This window comes from Ictidomys tridecemlineatus, chromosome 10 (genome assembly GCF_052094955.1).
Source record: "Ictidomys tridecemlineatus isolate mIctTri1 chromosome 10, mIctTri1.hap1, whole genome shotgun sequence".
Taxonomy (NCBI): Eukaryota; Metazoa; Chordata; class Mammalia; order Rodentia; family Sciuridae; genus Ictidomys; species Ictidomys tridecemlineatus.
This window is the reverse complement of record NC_135486.1, coordinates 57,093,467-57,109,387: the sequence shown is the minus strand read 5'-3', so window position 1 is coordinate 57,109,387 and position 15,921 is coordinate 57,093,467. Positions and strand designations below refer to the sequence as shown.

The following is a 15,921-nucleotide window of genomic DNA, read 5'->3' as shown; positions in this document are numbered from 1 at the left end:
CGGGATCTTACAGCCCCTAAGTACCTGTGTCCCAGGAGCTGATATGTTTTCAAATACACCTTTTCATTCTTTTCACATAAAGGTTGGCTAAGATTAAAAATGTGTTCACATTCACAGAGTTTAAGTGGGCCTATTCTTGTTTTAATTATATTAAAGTACACCACTTAAAAATTTCCCATCTCCAGAGTTGCCGAGTTCCAGTGATCAACGAACCTACTGAATCCCACCTTTGACTCCAGGTAATGATTTCTCTAAGAGAGCTTTTTTGAAAAAAATTGTAAATGTCACTTTTTCTAAAAACATGATTTTCATATTTTCCATCCCAGCTTCTCCTATTTCAGCATCAAGCCTCCACAGCTCTGTGGTTTGGTGACTGCTGGGCACTTTCTTTCAGCTTCACACACTGGGTTAGTCTTTTGTTTGCTTTGTCAGCATTACATTTTTTTGTTTCCTCCATGTGTTTGGAGGCACTCCAAAGATTCACAGATGCAGACCTCTGGCTGGGAAGCCTGTGGTAGGTGTTCTCTTTTTTCTCATAAGACTTTCTATGGCTCATTTTCTAAAGGAGCCCCTGATCCATCAATCAGAGGTGAGGAATACCTCTGTCAAGACGAGGGGTTTGAGCAAACACATTCAGACAGACCCCTAGTCTTGACATTCAACCCAGAGATGAAGGGGGTTTGGAGTACAGAGCAAGAGTAGGTGTGCCGGGGACTACTGCTCTATCTGATGGGTGTGTGGTAAAGATTTTCTCCCATTCTGTGGGCTCTCTCTTCACTTTATTGACTGTTTCCTTTTGCTGAGAAGAAGCTTTTTAGTTTGAATCCATCCCATTTATTGATTCTTGATTTTATTTCTTGTGCAATGGAACCACCATTTGACCCAGCTATTCCACTCCTTAAAATCAACATACTACAAGGATACAGGCTCATCAATGTTTATAACAGCTCAATTCACAATAGCTAAACTCTGGAACCAATCTATATGCCCTTCAACAGTTGAATGAATAAAGAAAATGTGGTATATATACACACAATGGACTATTACCCAGCCTTGAAGAAGAATGAAATTATGGCATCTGCAGTTGAATGGATAGAACTGGAGAAAATCATGCTAAGTGAAATAAGCCAAACCCCCCAAAATCAAAGACCAATGTTTTCTCTGATAAGTGGATGCTGATCCTTAATGGGGTTGGGTGGGTAGGATTGAATGAAGAAACTTTGGATTGGGAAGAGGGGGCTGAGGGGAGTGGAGTAGGTATAGAGGTGGTAAAGATGGTGGAATAAGACGGACATTATTCCCCTATGTATGTGTACGATTGCATGAAGAGTGTGACTGCATCGTGTACAACCAGAGAAATAAAAAGTTGTGCTCTATTTGTGTAAAAATAAATAAATAAATAAATAAATGAGTAGGTAGTGTCATTTTGTGACTGTCCCACCCTCATCATCATCATGGGGTTGCAGTTGGAAAGAGGTGAATGAGAGAAGGGTTTCTCGATCACTTGCATTGTTTTTCTTAAAGAAAAGCATGGCGGCATGTGGGGGGAGGAATATATAACTAAGCATTACAGAAAGATCATGAAAGAAAATGATTTTCCTTAAATATAATTCATTTTTTAAAAAACTTATTTTTCAGTGGCAGTTGGACACAATATATTTATTTTGTTTGTTTATTTTTATGTGGTGCTGAGGATTGAACCCAGGGCCTCACATGTGCTAGGTGAGCGCTCTACCACTGAGCCACAATCCCAGCCCGAATCTAATTTATTTTTAAACCTTGCCTGCTCCCTAATTTAGGCCTCTTCCCTGTCCCCTTTAAAGAATATGGTCTCTTATGGGAGGAAAATAGGAAAAGATTGCTATGAAGGTGAGCATGAGATTTATTTTAGTTTTGGAGAGTTTGGTGTAGTAGCAAAAAAATAAAAATGAGAAAACAGTTACTTTGGGGTTGATTAATATCTGAGTCACAAATTCCTAGAAATGAAATGAAAGATGCAGACTTTGCCAACTTAACTGTCAATCTTAGAACATGAGAATCATGTCATGTCTAAATGCTTAATTCCTGCACAGGTTAAAAAAATTTTTATTATTTTGAAGCACGAAAAAAAGGGCAGAAATGGGATGTGTTTGTTATTTTTCCAATATTCTCTTTCTTAGCAAGGTAAAGATAACATCTACCTTTAAATCATTATGATAAGTGGAAAAATATTTTAAAAGTTATTAGCACAGAGCCTGGCACATAAACAGTAGCCTTTTGGAAAAGATTTCTTTCACCTGCCTTGTCCCAATTCCCTGAACTCCAAGTTGTTTGACCTGCCATTAAATTTATAACCCACAGAAGAATGCAGACTTCCACAAAAGAAGTTCACATGGGAAATCCCATACAGCTTGAAATTACTGATGGCTTAAACTTTTCCCATCAATATTTACTTTTTATTCAAGTGTACTGCCTTTTCTCCAACCAACCCAAGTTTACTTCCCTCACCAACAGTCTACTGATTAGCTGGTAAGGATGATTCTTCACCTACCTTCTCTTTAAGAAGGGTTTGGAAGTACTCATTATTTTTTCATAGTTTTCCTATCTGTTAATTTATTTATGGTGGGTTATAAAATAAATTTATTTTTAAATCCCTATTTGCATTTACTCTATACTTAAGAAATATCATATTAATCTATTTAGGTCTTTAGTATAGCTTTGTCATTATTTTCAAGCTGAAGGAGAAAAACCTAAAAATATATGTTCATTCTCTCTCTCTCTCTCTCTCTCTCTCTCTCTCTTTGGTATTGGAGATTGAACCCAGGGATACTTTACCACCAAATCACACCCTGACCCTTCTTTTTATTTTTATTTTTTAATTTTGAGGGAGGGTCTTGCTAGGTTGCCAAGGCAGGTCTGGAACTTGCAATCCTCCTGCCTCAGATTGCCAAGTTGTTGGTATTACATGCGTCACTGTACCCTGTTTATTCTCCCTGATTATATGGCTTAGAAACAGGGGACAAATAAACTACGTGACTAGGTCACAGTGACACATCTTCTAGACAGATCTACAGAGGCCAGCTCCATGCAATGATATAAGGAAGAGTTTGCAAATCTCTGATTCTTCCTAAGAATGACATTAAATGAATCATAAGGAGCTGACAGGTCTTTAAGAAAGGACTGAAGTGATTGTGGAACAGAGAAATTGCTTATGTGCTGCCCAACTTGCACTGACTCAGAGACAACTCTGGTTTTCTCTATAATAGGAAGGGAGTCCAGGTACTTCGTGGCAATGTGTAAGCAATGAAAGGTCACCAGACAACTTTAATTCTTCATTGGCTAATAGGAAATTATTTTCAGGTTATCCTTACTCTGAATTTACCATGTGTAAAGTGGAGAAAATTCACATTTCACAATGATGATCTGTCTCAACAGGAATAATACCCAAATGACTACACAGGTACAGAATGAACATTACATTTTGCAAAACAAAGAATAGTAACCAAAAACAAAGACAAAGTAATAATTTTCAAGCAAAGAAACCAACATTTTCATACATATCTGTTTGCCTAAGAAAGGACTAAAAGGTAGTAAAGGAATTAAAGATAACTTGTTCTAAAACTATGGGGAAAATGTCAGGAAGCCTCAATCGTTCAAATAGAAATCACAAATCTTTAGACCCTATCAGTTAGTAACAGTGAATGACAAAACAAATAAAATTTGGTGGTGGGGAAACAGATTTTCTAAAAATGTAACCCCCAAAGTATGCTGAAGTAAAACAATCACTTAGCAGTAGAATTTATATATAATCACTATTGCTATAGAACTGTTTATGTATTTGTTATAGGCTATTCAGCTAAAAATTACTGGGCAGAAGATGTTTATTATAGGTAGAAAAAATAAAAAGGTGAGCTGAGACATTTGAGACATTCATAGGTTAGTTTCCTCTTAGTACTCTAAATTAAAGAGGTGTTACATATTTCTTGCTTCTGAGGTAAGCCAATGTTGTTGTAATCAATATTTTTATATGTGTGTTTATAAGGCCAATAAACGTGAAACATACAGAAACAAAATTTGTGTTTTTAGTCTCAAAATTACTTGGAAAAGCAGACTTAAAAATTTCAATATTGAAACTCAGTTATGGGCTCAGGTCTACTTATCTATAAAATAGAGACAATAATAGTATTTAACTCGCAGGATAACTGTGAGGTTTAAAACAAATATTCATTTAAATAGCTTCAAATAGCATATGGTGTTTAGTGTATGCTGGTTATTGCTACCATTATTGTTACTAGTACTTTGAATGACTATTATTTAGGTTAATTTTTTAAAATCTATACATGGTTCCTCCTCATTTTCTGAGAAAACATAAAAAATGTTTTCTCAATCTTTCATGATGTCTTCATTCCAAAAAAATCATGGAATTTTCTCATTTAAATGATTTAGTATGTAAAACTAACAATACAAATGTAATGTTGTCCTTATCAGATCTGTCCAATGTTATGCCCTCTTTCTCTATGGCTGGGGACCTATCTGAGCCCAAATGTTTTCTTTCCCCCAAGAGATCAAGTAAAGTGCAGGGCAACTCACTTGGTGAATTTAGTGATCTTAATGTCAAAAAAGCTCAGCTACTATGGGGAGCGTAGGGCTCTGTACTATACAAAGTTGATTAGCATCCTCCTAAGCACCCAGTAACCTACTGCACTTGACCAATGGAAAGATGGCAATTTTTCTAATCTTCTATGGATTGTGTCTGAAAAATATAAATATATGAGAGGTATAAGATGGTCTAAGTGTATTTTCAAAACATTTGAGGTTAATCATTTGCAAAGAGTAAAAGGATAATGCCTTCATCTTAAGACTTGTTAAAGGAATAACTGAAATGATTACTATCCCAAAACACAATAGCTCATGCTAGATTTGTATGTTTTTCTCTGTCTCATGGATTATGTGAGATCATCCTAAAGATTCAGGTTTGGGAAATAAACATTACCTACCAATCAGCTCTAAAGAATCCAAGAGAAAGTAGAATCTGAACTACAAAAGCACTGGCACGATGTCAATCATTTTGTTATTTTCCTTTCTTTCTATTTTATTTTTTTGGTAAAATGATTTTGACAAGGAAATGTTTATCATTTCATAGTAAACAAAGGTGACCCTCTTAAAACTGCACAAGATAAGAATAATAAATGCTCGTGGCTGGGTGTGTAGCTCAGTGATAGAATGTGTGCTTTGTGTGCACGAGGCCCTGGGTTAGATCCCCAGAACTGCAAAAAGTGAAAATAAAATTTAAAAAATGCTGTAGTTTTCATTCCCTCAACCACTGTAGAGATGGCTAAGTTCTTTATGGAGGTAGAACTTTGAGTTTAGATAACGTGGGAAGATTACCTGTCCCAGGGATCGCCAGTCCAAACCGGCACTGCCAATATAAACGTGTTGTTTGTCCACAATCCAGAAGGAGGACTGCAGCCGGCCCTTGTTGTAGGCAGTCATGTTCATGTAGGTCACCTCAGCTCCTAGGAGTTCAAGGAGATGCCGGTCAGCCTTTGTTTCAAGGTTCTGTACTGACAATCAGTCAATGACCTGCTGCAATACTCATGGTCTGCCCTTTAACACAATTGAGACTTGGGGAAGCCAGCCAAGGCCCTGAAGGTTCCACTCTGTTCCCAAAAAGAAGACTCCAAAAAGAACTAAAAAAAGAACAAAACAGATTTTCCCTACATATTCGCAGAGGAGGCTCTGTACACAGTGACAAGACCATGGCCTCTCAAGTCACCCAGATCTCTTTGAAAATCCTGTTCCAACACTTACCATCTGGAAGGTGAGATAACAAAACACTTCTCTCCTTTTTCTTTTGGAATAATTTTAATAGACTTTTGCAGCAAATAAAAGGATCAGCCTTGTTCAGTATTACTAATCTCCCCAATAAGAAATTGGCCTTCTTAACGCTTTCTCTACATTATTTTGCCCTTCTTGTTCTTTCACTTGCCTTTACTTTTTCATTTCTCCCCTTCATTATTTACTTTGGGTTTGGTTTCTTCTTGGCCTTTCTTTATCTGATCCAGTCTTAACCTGAGCAATGATTATTCAAGCCTTTACTAAAAATGCAATCTTGGACAGTTTAATAATGTAGATGACCATTAAAACCAAAAACACTTCCAAAGAGCTGGATTTGACCAATTGTTTTAATCCAAATGTGGTAGACTCCACGGTCAAGTCTGAAAGTATTGCTGTCTCAAATTCATTGAAAACCTTTCAAAAGGAGCATTAGTCCATTCATTACCCGGCCATTTAAATACATTTCTGCTAAAGGTCCATTCTCTTTAAAAGAACTGACCTATATACATATCTTTAATGAATCAAACTGTTTTGTCTTTAGATAGCCACTATTAATGGAGAGAATATATTCTGGTAGCACACTTCATTGTTAGAATCTTCCTTGCCAGGAGTATATAACATTGTGCCTAAGGATATCAGGGTCATGGATTCAAGTTTCAGAGACAAAGCCCCAGGCCAGGAGGTAAGGGCCAGACAATGTTATAAAGGGTTCAAATTGTTTCTAGGCAGAATAAGTCCTTGGTAAGAGGCATGCGTTGCAGGTAGAATCTGGGGGTAAGCCCCAGGATCACCTTCATGCTTTTCTTTGTAAAAACTATAGAAGATCCTTCCTTCAATGATGGCCAGTTTATTGCTATTAAAAAGTGTGGCCAGATGAAGTTAAACTATGAGTTTGTAAATCACTCTCCTGAAAGGCAGGAGAGTGATTTACATCATTTAACCTCTAACTTTTGGGAAAATGCAACTCTAGGCTTTTTGTGGCAAGAGGATGAAAAGAGAGGCTGTGTGGTTGAGGGAAGATCTGAGGGGCTAGGAGCACCCGGGAAGATTTTATTTGAGGGTAGGGTAATTTCTTTACTCTAGGAGCAATGGGAACATGTTCCTCAGCTTCTAGTCATTCTGGTTTACGAACATCCAAGGAAGAGTGCCAGATGCCGGATGAGGAACCACACTGGGTATTATTTGATATGGCAAATGCTAACAGGTACTGCAGAATTTGAATGTCCAAAGCAAGAGATTGCTGTGGCTATTGTAGAGAGACCTGAATCTTCATGGAGGGTACCCAGGCCCGGAGTCACAGCTATTCTTTGGAGATCCTCTTAGTTTCCTAGAGCACCACAAACTGGGTGACTTAAAGCAGCAGGCACTCATTCACTCTTAGTTCTGGAAGTTAGCAGTCCAAAATTGGGCAGGGTGAAGAGCAGAGCAATAGAGTGCATATTTCACAAGAATGAGGTCCAGAGTTCAACCCCCAGCACCATGAAAACCAACCAAACAAAACATAGATATTCAAAGTCAAGGTGTTGGCAGAGCCATGCTTCCTCTTTTGAGAATCCTTCCATATCTCTTCCTAGTTCTAGTGGCTGTCAATCTTTGGCACCCTTTGGCTTGCAGGGGCAACACTTTAATCTCTGCTCTCTTGTCACATGGCATCCTCTCCTTGTGTCTGTGTTCTCTTATGAGGTCACTAGTCATGTTGGATTAAGGCCAAACACACTATAGTATAATCTTGACTAATTTATACCTGCAACAAATGTATTTCTACCTAAGTTCACATTCTGAGCTATTGGGGGGTTAGATCTTCAACATATCTTTTTTTTTTTCTTTTCTTTTTTTTTTTTTTGCAGGGGTGGGGAACAATTCAACTTCATCTGGCCATACTTTTCAATAGCAATAAACTGGCCATCATTGAAGGAAGGATCTTCTATAGTTTTTACAAAGAAAAACATGAAGGTGATCCTGGGGCTTACCTCCAGATTCTACCTGCAGCACATGCCTCTTACCAAAGACTTATTCTGCCTAGAAACAATTTGAACCCTCTATGACACTGTCTGGCCCTTACCTCCTGGCCTGGGGCTTTGCCTCTGAAACTTGAACCCATGACCCATTGCTACCTTGCATGGAACTGTTTATTAGTTCTTAAAGTCTCCATCTATTCTCACTAGGTCCCTTGCAACCCCATCCCACTGGCTCTCCGAGAATCTTATATGAAGGGCCCTGCGGGACCCTACCTTTTGACCCCTTCATCCCATAATGCATATATATTGCCCTAAAATTACCATATTACCATGTTCCTTTACCTTGTAATTTAGCCTTAAAGAGTTTGATTTAGAAGATCCTGGGTCTTATGTGACTCTCCATCTAGAGCCTCTATAGCTCCTTATTGATGACTAAAATTATTTTACAAAGAAACAGTGCTTTTCTTTTGGAAAACCTTTATTGAATAATATATACCAGAATGTTATGCTATGTGAAATTAGGGATACAAGGTCTAAAGTGACTGATTAAAATTCAGGCATACTAAAGTGTTATCTCAGTTCATTTGGGCTGCTATAATAAAATACCATAAACTGGGTAAGTTAAAAACAACAAAGAAATTTATTTCTCACAGTTTTCTAGAGGCTGGGAAGTCCAAGTTCAAGGAACTGGCAGATTGGGTATCTGGTGAGATCCCACCTTCTGTTCCATAGATGGTGCCTTCACATGGGGGAAGGAGCAGAGGGTTGTTCTGGGATCTCTTATAGGGCACACATTGTCTTCATGAGGACTCTACTCTCATAACCTCATCACCTCCCAAAGGCCCCACCTTCTAACATTATCATGTTGGTGGTGAGGATTTCAACATACACACTGTAGACGGACACACATATTCACTCTACAGCAGTGTCATCTTTGGTCAGGATGTGCTCCGTACCTGCTGTTCAGAGAGGAAGAGGGCACCAAGTATGTGAGAGATCAAAAAGAGGAGTCCCCATCACTGTATCAGGGAATCCCTAGTGAAGGCTGAGGGCATGGGAGGATGGCTTCACTGTTCTGCTCAGGGCTAGAGACAGCTTCATAAAAACCAGCAGAACTCTGTGTAGAGATGGAGTCATATGTAACAATAGGAACTCCCATTTATTGAAAAACTTTATGTGCAGAGAACCAAGAGAGTCTTGTTACAATTATCCTAGATGGTGTATCTTATTTCCTTATTTTAGTATACACTCATTTGCTGTGTAAAGATGTTCCTGTCAATGACCAATTGTCTAGTGATACTGTAGCCATGTTAGTTTTTCTAAGTATACGTTAGGATGCTTACACAATGATAAAAATGACCAAATATCACAATTTTCAGAACCTATACCTGTCATTAAGACAGCCATGTTATATAATAAACTACTGTATTATGTAATGTAAGAAAATCTACTGAAAATATTTAATGACGTATCTAGAAATATCATTTCCCCATTAAGAATGCTCTATTTTTCTAAATATCTTTCATTTGTCTCTGAAAACACATGCTTTTATCTGAATTTGTAACTGGATAGATATTCATTTCATCATCTCCAGTGTTTACCTAAGTTTATCACAAGCATATTAGTCAATATTTTAGGTAAAGGAATTTAAATTTATGTACACTTTCAGATTTTTTTGTGGATTGATTTAAATTTTTCCTTATCCTGGTGGTTTTTCATATTTATTAGAAACAGATATTAAAATCCAATCTTTTCTGAGTATAAAATATATTTAATTATGAAACGTCTTTAATAATCTACTTATTGTTCCTTTAAACATTATAGATTTCTAAGATTATATCTTTTTTTTTTAAAGAGAGAAGAGAGAGAGAGAGAGAGAATTTTATTTTTAATATTTATTTTTCAGTTCTCGGCGGACACAACATCTTTGTTGGTATGTGGTGCTGAGGATCGAACCCCGGCCGCACGCACTCCAGGCGAGTGCGCTACCAGTTGAGCCACAACCCCAGCCCTCTAAGATTATATCTTTAAGTCCAGCTTGATTCAAATAAACACATTTTATTACAACTTTAGAAGTATATTTAGTTAAGCTTGATTAAACAATTTTCATTTTCACATATTTACTTTTAGCAAGAAAAAACCACATTGCACCAGTTCTTCTGTGTGCAGCCCACAACCCATAGGGCAGAGACCTCAGCCTATCACTGGGAGAAGTGTACATTACAGCCACATACTGCTTCAGAACTATTGTTGACAGCTGTGCACAACTGCTGCTCTTGAGTCCAGATCTCTGCAGCTCCTCCTTGTTTAGCCTGACACCCTACTTGTTTCACTGATGATGAATAGGAACTATTAGCAACTTGAATGCTTTTCAATGCCAAAAGCAATAAATCAAGTGCGTGTACCTGTTTCTTCAAATACTTTATAAAATGCTTTAAAGATATCTTGGCAGTCCTAATTAAATTTCAGACAAACAAACAAAAGAACCAAGTTCATAACTTGAAGCTGTACTGACCTAACGGTGTGAACAGAAAGCTCCTAATTGGTTACATGAATCAGGGTAAAGCAGTATGGATAATCCCCAGGTTTTACTTGTGAAGTCAAAGGTTAAAACTCTTGAATTTCCAAATTACTCATTACAACTCCTTTGAGCTTTAAATGCTTGGTTGAAATTTGATAAAGAATGTTCCTGGCTTTGAAGGGGGCTGTTTCTTTATTATAACTTATTATAGTTTGGATCTGCAATCTCTCTCATAGGCCTATGTGTTGAAGGCTTGCTCCCCAGTGCAGCGGTGTGGGGCGTTAGGAAAATGATTGGATTATGAGGGCTTGGACCTTACCAATGGATCAATCCTTGGAGGGATTCATAGCTAAATGGACTACTGAAGGTGGTGGAAAACATACAGGGTAGAACTTAGATGGAACTTGGTCCTCGGAGACATATCATTAGGGACTGTATCTTGTCTACATCGTCTTCCTCTCTTTCCCTCTATTGTCCAGCTATCATGGTATGAGCATCTCTGCTTCACCACACCCTCTCCACCAGGATGCTCTACCTTATCACAGTCCCATAGTAGCAACGGAGCTAGTTGACCAGGGACTGAAACCTCTGAAACCATGAGCGAAAACAAAATGTGCTCCTCTAAGTTGTTTATGTCCATCAGGTATTTTGGTTACAGTGATGCAAAGCTAATTAACGCATAAGTTATTCTTATGGTATTAACCGAAACATTGTATTTTATTTTGTCCATACATCATATCAGTCGAAAGAATGTGTCCTTGAAATTTAACAAAAAAATAAGAAAATATAAACTAGGACATTATTCATTAAATAAAGCTATTTAAAGAAAAAGAAGTATAAATGAATTAGAAATTAATTAATGTTAATACAATGGAGAACCAAGTTGACTATACACACACAAGACTTTCCAACATCACAATTGCTTGCCATAAATGTGTCCCATATATCATTTGGCAGAGTGAGTAGCTCTCTCATCTATGCACTGTTTTTAATTTTTTTTTCAGGAACTCTAATGTGTATTTTTTTTAAAAAAATATTTATTTTTAATTGTAGTTAGACACGATACTTTTATTTCACTTATTTATTTTTACGTGGTGCTGAGGATCGAACCCAGGGTCTCACACGTGGGAGGTGAGCACTCCACCACTGAGCCACAATCCCAGCCCCTCTAATGTGTATCTTATACTCAGATTTCAGAGCTCCTCAACATTCTTCATGGATAATGCAGGTGTGGATGATATTATATGGGTGGGATTCAAGGTCATCCCCAATCTATTACAGATCTATAGGGATTATCCTTTGATCTGTACCTGTTAACACAATTTTTAGAATACAAGGTTTGTGATTCTGATCCTTTAATTATCAACTTAAAAATGATCTAGATGCATTTAATTTACCCCCTCTCTTCCACCTTACTAAAAACTAGAATTACCATACAATTTGAGTAGGAGTGGTTAATTCATCTCAGGATGCTCATTCCAGGCTAACACAGCTAAAGAATTATTAACAATCATTTCCACTTGGAATCTCCTCCAGAAATGTGTTGGTACTTCTAGAATAATATGAAATCATGAAACCAGGGTTCTCAAAATGGAATAAAGATATTCCACTATAAAATTTTCACATGTAAGATTCTGGAGAGATTTAGCAGTGGAATGTTCTCATTTATTCATCACACTCACACATAAGGAAAACACTCAGGGGGGAAATGAGCAACTTTAGGAGCATCTGGTTGAAAAATTCCATTTTTAAGTCCAGTGAAGATAAGAAAAGTTATGTTCATTTTTATATCCATCTGTATCACACATGTATCTAGCAGTTCTCTCTCCTTTCTGTTTCATGAAGGAAAAATGAAATCTTCACATTTCTTTTAGTTGATATTACATATAGCATATATGGGAATGTCTTCCCTGATAACATTTTCTTTTTGAAGTACATAATACTACCATATGACAGATAATGGGACTGTTTAGGTACTGCGTGGATGTATTTAGTCTCTTTGTCCATAGGTGATTGGACCTAATGTAGTCACTTGACCTAAGCTGAGCCAATCAAATTTCCTCTTTTGGGAATTCAATATGGAATTACCGTCAGCTTATTAAAATAAACTATGGATAGTGATACACACAAATGGATTGGCGTGACTCTCCACATGAAAGGAGGTGAGAAGAAGGCAAGTTTGGAGTTGGGGGTGGTGTTGGTGCGGGGGGAGAAAAAGAATGAGAGTAGAGAACAAGAGAGCAGAAGAATGTCCGTGACTCTTCTATCACCACCTTCTTTTTCACTTTGAGTTCCTCCAAATCTTTAGAATAGAAATCACATCATTTAAGAGGAGTTCTGTTTCTTTACTAAGTTACTCAATGTTATTAATCAGATAATGTCGCACTTTATTATGTGCATACATAATTTGAAAAGCCCTACAATATTTATAATGTATATTTTTAATATTTGATCAAAACAATTGGTTTGGGCCTAAAAACTCACATAATTTATAACACTCAGTTTCACCAGTTGTATGATTAAATGATTTGAAACAGGAAGATTTTTAAATGAATATTCTGTCAAAGCCATTATCATAATGACACTAAAGGAAACCAGTCAATTGTGGTTAAGAAGTGGAAAATTAAGTTCCATCTTCTCCCTGGATCCCCAAGACCAAACAGATTCTATCTCCCAGTTTGTTTCCAGAAACTCCCTGGTTGAAAGCATGTTGTCAGCAACTTTAATAAATTTTATGATGTAAACATTTATACATTCAAAAGAATATATGTAACTTGTAAGTAAATTATAAAGCACAATACTACAATGGGCACTTGTGAACCTTCCACCTTACTATACACTAGAATTACCATACAATGTGATTAAAGTAGTGTTTCTCCATTGGGATGGATCCAGCCTTCTCTATCAGCTTCCCCCAGGGAACATGTGGCAATACCTGGAGACATATTTTCTTTGTGACAAAGGTCGGGGATGCTGTTAGTCTTCAGGGAGTAGAGGCCAAGGTTGTGGATAAAAATACCACCTTGCAGAGAATAGCTCCCCCAAACAAAGTTACCCAGCCCCAAATGTTGCTAGTCCTAAGGGTGAGAAATCCTGCATTGCAGTTGTTTGCCTGGTACCATATCCCTACCTCTTCCTTAAGATGCCACCACTATCCCAAATTCAATTCCTACTTGGTAATGGCCCTCAGCAACCGCTGTCTTGTTTCTAAAATATATTTTACCACATTTGCATGTATCCCTAATAGCGATATAAAACTAAGTTTATCACTGCCTTTTAAACAGATTAAGGAGACTTCAGTGTGATCGAAGGAGATGTATCAGTTATTAATTATAGATTACTGGAAAGGCATTCAAATGTTTCCTGGAAGAAAGGTTTGCAGCAAAAAAAAAAAAATCTATCTTATCAATCAATCTTTTCTTCTGAATACATTAATTTTCATGAACAAAGGAAAAGGTCATAGCCTATTCTTGGGAGCTTTAATTTTTATTAATCAGTAGAGTTCTATCAATCTAACTAGCAAAATTTTACAGCCCGTTGGCTCAAGGGCCAAAAGGTAAAAACACCTTCTCATGACACATATCTGCCTTCAAATCATTCAGTGAGTGAGAGGAGGAAAACACTGAAAATAATGAATGACATGTTCCAGTTGTTAAAAAAAAAAAAGCGAATCTAAAGAGCACACTGCGTCTTAAATTCTAACACATCTAACTGATAGATAACAGACCTGAGCAGAAGGAACAGGAGGTTAAGGGGATAATGCCATAGACTGGGCTTATGTGTTGGCTCTCCACAGACTTTCTTTGAAAAAGCAATTTACCTAAGGCCTTTCTGACCCTGCTCAGGCTTAAATCAATAGGATGTTAAATTCCTTGACAACCTGTTATCCTCAGGGCTATTCTCTCAGGGCAAAGGAATATTAAGACTCCTCCCTGCAGATAAAAACAGAAATATCCTGGAAAAAGACTTTTGTGATCTTTATACAGTCCAAAGATTCCAAGACTCGGGAAAAAAGTGGAATTAAAAGTACAACTCCAGAGTCATAAAATCTGTAAAAACAAGTTCCAATCAGAACTGGTCAGCAGTCAGCTGCTATAGTTTGGATCTTGAGTGTCCCCCCAAAGCTCATGTGTGGAGGGCTTGCCAGCCTGTGGTGCTATTGGAAAATGAAATCTTTAGGAATTGAGGCCTCATGGAAGGAAGTTAGGTCATTGAAGGTGTGCCTTTGAAGGGGATACTGGGACCCTGGCTTCTCCTCCTCCCTCTTTCTTGGCTTCCAGCCACCATGAGGTACATTGCTTTCTCTATCATGTGTTCCCAACATGGTATATTATGCCACCATGGTCCAAAAGCAATGACACCAAGTGACCCTGGACTGAACTTTTTTTCCTTATAAGTTGTTTATCACAGCCATTTTGTTACAGTGATGGAAAGCTAACACAGTAATGTTCTTAATTTTTTTTAATCAAAAATAAATTCCAATCAAAATCCCAATGGCATTCCTCACAGAAATAGAAAAAGCAATTATGAAATTCATCTGTAAAAATAAGAGATCCAGAATAGCTAAAGCAATTCTAAGCAGGAAGAATGAAACAGGTAGTATTGCTATACCAGATCCTAAACTATACTACAGAGCAATAGTAACAAAAACAGAATGGCACTGGCAACAAAACAGGCTGGTGGACCAATGGTACAGGATAGAGGACACAGAGACCAACCCACAAAACGACAACTACCTTATATTAGACAAAGGTGCTAAAAGCATGCAATGGAGAAAGGATAGTATTTTCGACAAATGGTGCTGGAAAAATTAAAAAATTAAATGCAATAAAATGAAATTGAATTCCTCTCTCTCACCATGCACAAAAGTTAACTCAAAATGGATCAAGGATTTAGGAATCAAACCAGAGACTCTGCATCTAATAGAAGAAAAAGTTGGCCCTAATCTCCATCACATGGGGCTAGGCCCCAATTTCCTTAATAAGACACCTATAGCACAATAATTAAAACCAAGAATCAACAAATGGGATGAATTTAAACTAAAAAGTTTTTTCTCAGCAAGAGAAGTAATATGTGAGGTAAATAGGGAGCCTATATCCTGGGAACAAATTTTTACTCCTCACACTTCAGATAGAGCCCTAATATCCAGAGTATACAAAGAACTCAAAAAATTAAACAATAAGAAAACAAATAACCCAATCAACAAATGGGCCAAGGACCTGAACAGACACTTCTCAGAAGAGGACATACAATCAATCAAAAAATATATGAAAAAATGCTCATCATCTCTAGCAGTCAGAGAAATGCAAATTAAAACTACTCTAAGATACCATCTCACTCCAGTAAGATTGGCAGCCATTATGAAGTCAAACAACAACAAGTGCTGGCGAGGGTGTGGGGAAAAAGGTACACTCATACACTGCTGGTGGGACTGCAAATTGGTGCAGCCAATTTGGAAAGCAGTATGGAGATTCCTTGGAAAGCTGGGAATGGAACCACCATTCGACCCACTATTCCTCTTCTCAGCCTATACCCCAAAAGATCTAAAAAGAGCATACTACAAGGACACAGCCACATCAATGTTTATAGCAGCAGAATTCACAATAGCTAAACTATGGAGCCAAC

General features: G+C 37.4%; 1 protein-coding gene across 5 annotated transcripts in view; it reads right to left on the bottom strand.

The window, feature by feature from the left end:
* Pld5 (phospholipase D family member 5) overlaps nucleotides 1-15,921 on the bottom strand; it is a 397,710-nt gene that overhangs the window by 101,880 nt on the left and 279,909 nt on the right. For all 5 annotated transcript variants that reach the window (XM_078022984.1, XM_078022987.1, XM_078022986.1 and 2 more), the window contains one exon: nucleotides 5,368-5,495. In XM_078022984.1, the coding sequence (XP_077879110.1) occupies nucleotides 5,368-5,495 (128 nt within the window). The remainder of the gene's footprint in view (nucleotides 1-5,367; nucleotides 5,496-15,921) is intronic.